Source organism: Priapulus caudatus, unplaced genomic scaffold, assembly GCF_000485595.1.
Source record: "Priapulus caudatus unplaced genomic scaffold, Priapulus_caudatus-5.0.1 Scaffold495, whole genome shotgun sequence".
NCBI lineage: Eukaryota > Metazoa > Priapulida > Priapulimorpha > Priapulimorphida > Priapulidae > Priapulus > Priapulus caudatus.
The window spans coordinates 41,080-51,017 of NW_014577556.1; the positions used below are offsets into that span (position 1 = coordinate 41,080).

A 9,938-nucleotide genomic window follows, 5' to 3' on the forward strand; every position below is an offset into this window, starting at 1 on the left:
GTGTGTGTGTGTGTGTGTGTGTGTGTGTGTGTGTGTGTAGTGTGTGTGTGTGTGTGTGTGTGTGTGTGTGTGTGTGTGTGTGTGTGTGTGTGTGTGTGTGTGTGTGTCATCAATCAATGTGCTAATTATTTTGCTTTTGTTTCGTAGAGCGGCGATGATAATTACAAATACAAGCACGACCAGTACTATAGTAGCTACGGTGACAAGCAAGACTATGGTGGCTATGGCAGCATTTATCTAAATGGGAAGCAATCGACCAACAAGGGAAAGGGAAAATTCTACTTTAGCAAAGGAGACGGTTCGTACATTTCTTATAGTGTAATTATGTATATTTGCTGTAGAGACAGTTAGCCATTGGTGATTGTAGTACAGTAATTATAACATGTTTTCGCTTCTTGTGCGATGACTAGATTCGAAGCGGTATTATTATAACTAGATCTTAGTGACATCATTTTCCTTAACATGACGCGCTACGCAGCAGTTCCGCATTGTCTACCCTCTTGTTGGACACGTACAGTTTACAGCTTTGCGATTAGAAGTGACCTTTACTGCAGTCACGGCTGGGAGCTTGTTACAAACAACCGATGATTATTCCTCACGCATAGCTGGGAAGAGATTGAACGGATGTTATTTAGCCGGACAATGGTGATTAGCAACCACGCGTAGATCGTAACCGCTGAGCTAAAATGTCAAAATAGAACTTCTTATTTACAGGTAAATACCTTTACGACAACTATCACCAGGATCACGGCGGCAACAAACACTACAAGGATAATGGTTACAAGGCCCATAACAACGGCAAGGGGTCCTTTTACGGAAAAGGCAACTATGGTTCAGACAACAAATACAACAACAAGCACCACTACTATAACAGCCACGATTGATGTAGATATCCTACGAATTCGTGTTTTGCGGCTGCTTTCTAATTTAAGCTATGTGTCGATAGCACGTCTCCATGTCTCATACAAAGTGCTTAACGTAGATCAGAACGTATAAGATAAGGAGTATTAAAATTAATTGCACAGATGGGCTACAAAAATCGCATACGCTGTTATTACGTTTTACCAGAATTTTATGGAATCGTCTATTGTTTTAATAATTATTATTTTATAATGTTATAATATAATATAGTTAATATTTTATAACAATAAGTTGGGAGTAATTTTGTATTATATCCTAATATACCACAATCAAATTGCCTTTTACTTGATCGCTAGTTTTTCGTGTTTCGTTCTGTAATTTTAAACACATGCATATCTATTACTCTTTTTTTCGCCTCACTTTATTTGACTGACATGACGCAAAGATACGAACATCATGGTCGACGCAACGAAGGCGGCGAAAGAAAACAGATCTATCCTGTTTTTCTGCACATTGCTAGAGACATTTTCTTAATTTAAGCCACTCGCAAATACGCATACAACGTGAGTGATTACAATTACCAGATACCAAGTCATTTAATATCACACTTAGCAGTTGGTCTCGCGCCATGAGTCAAATAAACTAATATAAAAAAATACATATACTAGTATTGACGTAGTTTTCCTGTTATCGGTACACACGCTCACATAGTTACGAAATTGTTCTGATATCCTATAGCAATAGTTCAGCAAAGCTGTATCATAGCACTCGTTCAAAGTTCGATATGCAAATCTGTTTAGATGTATCGGTGTTGTGCTGAATATATTTAAGCTGATTTGCTATACGCTGCGTTTATTTCGATCTGGTAATCAAGAGAAAAAAACATAACTGAATGCTGCTAGGCTGCTAGCAGTCAATAACTGCGAAATTTCATGCATTTTCTCATTCACGTATTGCGTAATTTACTAATCCATATACACTAATCGCCATTTTTTGAATAAGCATCATATGAAATTATAGCCTTCTAAACAAGGAAAAGCGCCTCAATGAAATTAGGATAAATTGTTTGAAGGCCGAAATCAACATCGCAACATAAAAAGGCAATAATGACCGTGGGCGATCTATGTATGTTTACAAAGCTTCACACTGTTACACGTTTTTACGATCGACAGATAGGTGATATAAACACGTAGTTTTATCAGGCAGATTGGAACCAATTTCACAGTAAGATTGTCTATATAATTATTCCTTGCAACACTCATAATTCATTTTAAATGACAAGCAAAGTGTAAGAGCAGACTGGTAAATTCAGAAACCCGAAACTTTTCTCACCCGAATATCACAATTTACCATAGTTATATATTTCAAATTCACAATTTTTTTAAAAATCAGTATGATGGTGTCTGCGGGCAGTAATTACAAGGTAGTAATAATACCCCCTTTTTATTAAAGTGCTGACGATGACGCGTCAACCTTTGATCTCTATGAAACAAATCTTCGTTTACTTTAGTGGCGTACGTGGTGCGCGTGTACATACTGGCGATAATGCGACAGATCAAGGGTAAATCAGTGCACATCCTCAAACCTTCAGTAGATATAGAGCTGCGCACAAACGCTAACGTGAGTCAACGTCGATAACTGGATGAGCTACACTAAGTCTGCCAGAATGTACATATCGAGCGGGTAAGACTTTCATGCAGCTACTGAATATCATTGATTTATTAGTTCTATATGCCCAGCGTTCGTCTTTCATTCGAGTCACAATGTACCAACAGTGACAGTAAACTATATGGTTTATCGCATCTTTTACTTTCGAATTTAGTTTACTCTTTTTTTAGTTTTTAACTACCCGAGCATTTATCATTTATACACATTTATCTATACAACATTTGTCTTTTCAGCTATTGACCAAGAAAAGATTAAATCAATTCTCCAAGTATCAGTCTAGTTAAACAAGTTGCAACCGTAGATGACTCCATAAGTTCCGCACGCTGGTACTATATATCCATGATTGGGTCGTTACCGTTATCATTTGTGATCGAGAGCATCAGACCGAAAATGTCGTCGGGCAGAATGTGTATTGTTGTGCTATTGACAAGTATTCTACTGACGTCAGTTGCACCTAACCAACGTGATAGTGCCTGCCCTCCCCAGTGCTCATGCATCGCGTTCCAAGTTGTGTGTGACCAACAATGTTTTAATCAAACTCAGATGTCAAGCGTATTTGATAACATCAACGACCATGCGATTGAGATCTTGGTCACCGGAAACGTCTTTCCCAATATGACCGAAGAACTGTTCTGGTATAACAAGGAAAGCGTTCGAAGTCTTGACATATCGAACAACAGTATTCAAATATTGTCGAGCAGAACTTTCCAGTTTCTGAGCAATCTTGAAACACTCCATATGGCAGACAACACGATTTCTATGAACCCGATTAGTCTCTTCAGAAAGGTTCCCGGTGTAAAAGATGTTTCCATGCGAAGCGCCTTCCAGAGTATCAGCAACGGATCTTACATAGTGCCGAACTTGACAGAAATCTTTCTTGACGTAGACTTAAATTCTTTGCGATACTTAGATTTATCTGGTAACAACCTTTCGGTAAATGGCGGATTCCGTAGTCTGTGTAACGCAAGGCAGCTAAAACTACTGAAATTAAGTAATGCTGGCTTGCGAAGTCTTCGCTTTAACACTGACTGTTTCTCACAAATAACGGAGATTGATATATCGCTGAACGAGATTGACTACCTTGATGCAGAGGATAGAAGCGCACTGGAGGCGATGCCTAAATTATCGATGTTGAACATATCACTTAATCCGTTTCGCTGCGACTGCATAGCCAAGGGTTTTATCACGTGGTTACAGAATAAATCGCTGAGTTTTAACGTGGTAGACAAAGATCGTGTAACATGTTCCGGCGTGTCACTATACAATATAAATGTTGCTGAGATTGGTTGCAATTCGTTATTGGGAATGTCAATCGTTAACGGGCGTTTAACGTCGTGGGGTCTTCTCTCACTTTCGGTCGTTGTCATGATCAGCGTTATGATTATAATTGGAATCATAGTTAAACACAAAACAACGTTGGCTCGTAAAAGCTATCGGCTGCTGAAACACTTGCGGAGAAATGACTATAGATCGCTAGGAATAGAAGAACAAGAGTTCGAGGAAGATGTGATGATTTATGCAGTTTAAGTGATAACAAAATGTACAGTAGCTACAGTTCATCTTATTTATCTACGTTCATCTTATTTACCTACTCCTTGGTTTATTTTCAATTGAAATGTGCTAATTATTGTACTGTCATATCGATAATAATAAAAAACAAACGTGGAAGACTGCAACCAGATTTTATGGATATTCACATGGATAGATTGTTAATTTGTTGTCATACCAACTGTAAGCATAAAAGTTCATAACTAAATAGTAATATGCGTAAGTAAATGCGAGATCATAACACGAAATTAAATGGATACTACACCCTAGAATTTTAGGGTATATTATGATAGTAAGTGCATAAATAATAGTATATATAGGTCTACCTACAAATTTCTATAACCATGCATTCACACTTGTCATAAAACAACAGTGAGTTTCGAAATAATTATTTTTGGCCGCTGACATAACTCCGCGCGATGATGCTGCCACCCTAAATAAGTTGCGCTTTTTCCGATTTATTTTGCACGTTACAGACCGAGGGCTAATTCACAAAGAGTGCAATTATATTTGTACCTAAATGTATTTAATTGAACGATTTTTATTTTAAGACAAGTTCGTCCTTATTATAACTAAATCAAAAAGTTGTTGATAATATATTGCAATCCGTTTCCTCTTAAATGATTAAATTACCCTCGATCTGTTGCCTGCAGCCGAAAAGTTGCTATGTCCAACTTTGAAAGCAGATGGGCATGTAGTGGTATCGAATTTCTAGCACCATCAAGTAGTACATTTGTGTGTTATTTGTACAAAATAAAATGTATGAAAATACAATTAGTGTTTCTGTTTACTTTTCATGCTTATATACCTTCTTTATATGCCCTAATTTGCCGGTGAAATACAGAGAGACGCCAGTATCTGAACAGTACTGGATAGTACAGTACAGTACAGAATAGTGTTAGACAACAGAAATTACCAGATCGTCTAGATTTTTGCAAATTTAACCAACGTAAAAACATTTTTATCAGGTGAGAGTTTGAGGATATATTTAGTAACGTTAGTTCTTACTTTTAATGTAAAAAAATGGCAATTTTTTTTTTACAAATTTTACCATAGAAAATTCGTGACGTAGTCCCTTTAATGTTATGAGAATAGCGTGGACAGAAACGTATCGCAGCTATGAGACAACTTGTGATAAGAGGAACTTCATAATTTAATGTCACACGGATGCTGATTGGATTAGAATCACAAAATTCAAATTCATACACATTTATTTTACATCACAGTAATTTATGCATATTATGATGATTAACCACATAAAAATAATATCTGATGAAAAAACGACACGAACATGAATTTAATTTGCACGATTTGACATGATTCTGCATAGCAATTAATACAAAGCGAGCGTCATGACTCATCAAAATATCCAAAACAAGAGAACAATCGCCACTCGTAAATGTTTGCTTTGGTATACGATTGGTAGATATAAGTAGTGTTTCTGACGTGTTTTCCATGAAAATACATGTTTTACTCATTAATTGATAATGTAAAATCACTATAATTGAAATTCTTTGTGTAATTTCGTTATTTTCATTTTGGTATTAAAGTAACGAGAGGGTCTTTACGATATTTCTGTCAACGGTTTACGAGTCGAAGTTAATGTTAAGACTAATGTTAAGACTAATTTTGCTTCTGACAACAGTATTTCATTTCACCTAAGGTAGGATTTTCATACTATATATATATAAACGCGGCCACCTTAAACGCGGTAGACCCATCAAAACGTTTGTTAAAAGCTTGCTGCCAATGACACAACTGACATCAACTAAAGAGCTGGCCACAGTCATAAGCGACCGTGAAGTTTGGAGTGATATCTGTTGTTCCCGACTCAAGGAAGCATCATGCCCACCTTGGTCGACGTAGTAATAGTAGTAATATATATATATATATATATATATATATATATCAGCGCAACAAATATTCGTGATAAAATGACACGATTGAGATGCCGTTAATCCATAATAACATTTATAACAAAGTTGAGTAAATCGATGACATGTCTTTGTGACATTTTATAGGTTAATTGGCAATGAGTTAGCTTGGTAGACCACCAACGGGCTGAATAATGGTAGAACGTAGACACATATTATTGGGTAGCTTGCCGCTGACGTGTTTGAAAACGCAAATGCGGCCGAAATTGCCCTGGTCCGGCATGTGACTCGTCGGCCTCGTAACCACGTGAACGTTGGTATTCTCGTTCTAGAACCTCTCGCCCGTTCGTACCAGGAGATGAATAATAAGCGCTCGATGAATCCCGCGCCTTGTTCTCGTGATCTCGATCGGGCCTGCGCCGTAATACATGACTCTCGGGCGATCTGAAGTTTTCGGGCTTTCTAAATTGTTGTGCGCCGCCAATCGCAGCGCTCTCCGATTGATATTCACGCGAAAAGGCAGGAATAGGCATGCTGACCGCTGGATTTGGTACAACATATGGATTGTACTTTGATCGGGCATCGTCATCACGCGGAATGAAGCGACGTCGTTCGTGTGTGTGTTGCGGTCTCGAGCTGCGATACGCGAACGCCTGTCTGTCGCGACGATGTGTACGATAGTCATCGCCATCGTCGTCGTCGTAGCTTCCTTCGTTTCTGTCGCTGTACGCATTCGCTGATTCGCGTTCCGAGTATTTGTCTCGCCGAGAATCCGACGTCTGCTGATACCTCGAATTCCCGGGTCCATAAGAGGATCTTTTTTGCGCGATTCTCGACTCCACTTTGTCCGACCGGTGTCGCGCTGAATCCCTGTCGTTAGGGGCGCTGATATGAGAGAACGGCTGAGACTGATCGCGGCGGTCCTCGCCTCTGCTGTATCGCCGGTCGCCGTAGTTATTTGCTGACTGCTTCCTGTCGGATCTATCCGTGCTTCCTCTATCGTTAGTAAGATCTTGCTGGAAGCGCTCGCGCGGAGTCACGTTCCGAGGAGCACCTGGCGTTGTCTCTCTGCGAGCAGGGCTGTCATCTTGCCGTGATCCGGCGGACGGCGAGACATCCATCTTGTTCTGTATCAATGCATGGGCCGGGTAGGCCTGTCGCTCCTGTGATGAGTGCGTTCTGGGGTTATTAGAGTAGTCGGGCGACGTTATTACAGGGTAAGGAGGCGGAGCAGAGGGAGATGTAATCGACTCAGTTTCAGCATTGTACGCAACCGGGGAGCTTGATTGCTCGCTGTAGGTTGGCGCAAATGGCGCTGCGGGTGCAGTGTAGCGGCCACCGTGTCCGTCGTTGCTCGACGTTAAAAGGCTTATCAGTGCCGCCGTGTCCTCTCCTGCGAACTTGCCTAGAGCTAGCGCCTGTTGGGGCAAGCTACTATAGCTAGGCGCGCTGTTGTGTTGCTCCGCACCGTGATGAGCATCCTTGTGGTATTGGCCCTTCCCGTCGAAATACCCCTTACCGTCTTCTTTTATCTTGCGTCCGTTATCGATGTAGTACCTGTTACCTCCCTTGTCAAGGTAGAGATTTTTGTAGAAATATTTTCCCTCGCCTTTCGTGAATTGGAATGTCCCGTAACCGTCCGAATGAATGATTTTACCGTTATCCTGTAAAAACAGAGAGACGCAGTGTGTCGTATTTATCGCTCCATCGTTCAGATAAATAGATAATGACCTATTTAACTATACATTAACTACATTAGTAGGTAAAGTAACCAGTAAACCGTCAATTATAATGCGTTCATGACGTCTTCTCAACACCTGAGACAGTAGGTTAACCAGTATGAATTATGCAAGTAATAATTTCTGTATTATTTCTGTATCATGTTGTTAAATGTATGTATAACAACGTAGGCCCTACGACAGCACGGGGATATATAATAACATGAAATAATTTTACGAAAATATTGCACAATAACTCTCAATAAATAAGATAATAATTATTTCCCCGTGCGTCGTCAGAAAATTGTTTGCGCACACGCGAAGGCTGTATTAACCACAGCACGTCGCCCGCGCACCGCGACACAGATTGTTCACATTGGGTCGACCGCTTATAGTCAGAGGTTAAACGCAGTCACCAGTTAGGTGAGACAATGTTTAGATTGTGGATGAAAATTCTGTAATTATACGATCAGGTTATGCTTACACGCGGTCAATGAGGTTTCTAAAAAAACAATGTCAAATGCACACACACAAACCACACGCGCGCGCGCAACACGCACACGCACGCACGCAGCGCACGCGCATGCAACACCGGCAGCACACACACCACACATACACACACGCACGCAGCGCCACCGACACAGAGAGGAAGACAGAGAGAGGAGGCGAAACAGAGAGAGAGAGCAACAAAGAGAGAGAGAAAGAGAAAGAAAGAAGAGAGAGAAGACGAGAGAGAGCAGAGAGAGAGAGCGCGAGAAAAGAGAGAGAGAGAGAGAGCGAGAAAGAGAGCAGGAGCGAGAAAAAGAAAGAGCGAGAAGAGAAGAGAGAGAGAGAGGAGAGAGAGAGCGAGTAAAGAAGAAGAGACAGAAGGACAGGCACACACACACAAACACACACACACACACACACATAAATCCACACACCACACACACACACCAACACACACACACACCACACACAACACACGTTTCACGCACGCACGCACGCACGCAACGCACGCACGCACGGCCACACAACACAACACACACACACACAGTGCACACATCAGTACACACACACACTTATATATATATATATATATAATATATAGATATATATATATATATTATAGTTTATTGATATTAGCCTAGTGGCTCATGGCAAAGTAGGTGTACTATTCTGGGGAGCGTGCACACATACTAGTGCGCATGCGTTCACTTTGTTTTCAATCACACAGACATACTCAACGTGGGTTCTTCCTCCAATACAGTGGCATTAATCACTTATATAGATGTCAACAGCCGTGAGCAAATACGCAACACCTACGTATATCTGTCCTTTTCCGCCGCGATCATCGACGGCCTTCTTGTTGTCGTACTCTTGTTTATGATCATATTTTCCCTCGTTAAGCCTTTTGCCGTGGTTGTTGTAGGCACCAGCGTTATAATCCTGCCCATACCCATTGCTAAAAGCCGACACCTGTAACATACAAATTTTGACTATTGAACATTGACATTTACACACTGAAACATTTTCGTCACTTTATGCAAACACGTCTTCGACCATTATTCGACACATAAACACGCACGAACGCAACGCACGCACGCACACCACGCACGCACGCACAGCACGCACGCTAGCACGCTCGCACGCACTGCACGCACGCTCGCACGCACGCACGCACGACACCACACACAACACACACCACAACACACGTACGGCACACACCGCACGCGTTTTTATATATGTATGTATGTATGTATGTATTATGTATTATGTATATGTATGTATGTATGTAATGTATGTATGTATTAATGTATGTATATGTATGTATGTATGATATGTAGGTATGAGATGAATATCGATGTATGTATCGTATGTAGTATGTATGTATGTATGTATGTAGTAATGTATGATGTATGATGTAGTATGTAGTATGTATTGTATGAATGTATGATGTATTATCGTAATGTATGTATGTATGTATGTATGTATGTAATGTATGTATGCTTAATGTATGTATGTTATGTATGTAGTATGTATGTATGTAGTTATGTAGTGTATTTATGTATGTATGTATGTATGTTATGTAATGTATTTATGTATGTATGTATGTATGTTATGTATGTATTAATTATGTTACTGATATGTAGTAATATGTTATGTAGTAGTGTATGTAGTATGTATGTATTATTATGATGTAGTATGGTATTATGTAAGTATGTAGTACACTCGCTCACGCGATCGCTCAATGCCTCCACGCCACTCGTATTACTGTATGTATGTATGT

General features: G+C 40.1%; 1 protein-coding gene across 1 annotated transcript; it reads left to right on the forward strand.

Annotated features, from left to right (window-relative positions):
* Positions 1-2,471: 2,471 nt before the first annotated feature.
* On the forward strand, positions 2,472-4,258 carry LOC106811010 (leucine-rich repeat transmembrane neuronal protein 2-like). The gene is made up of 2 exons (XM_014814519.1): positions 2,472-2,544; positions 2,763-4,258. Exon 2 carries the CDS (start codon positions 2,869-2,871, stop codon positions 4,054-4,056), a length of 1,188 nt encoding a protein of 395 aa, XP_014670005.1. The 5' UTR covers positions 2,472-2,544; positions 2,763-2,868; the 3' UTR covers positions 4,057-4,258.
* Positions 4,259-9,938: the final 5,680 nt, after the last annotated feature.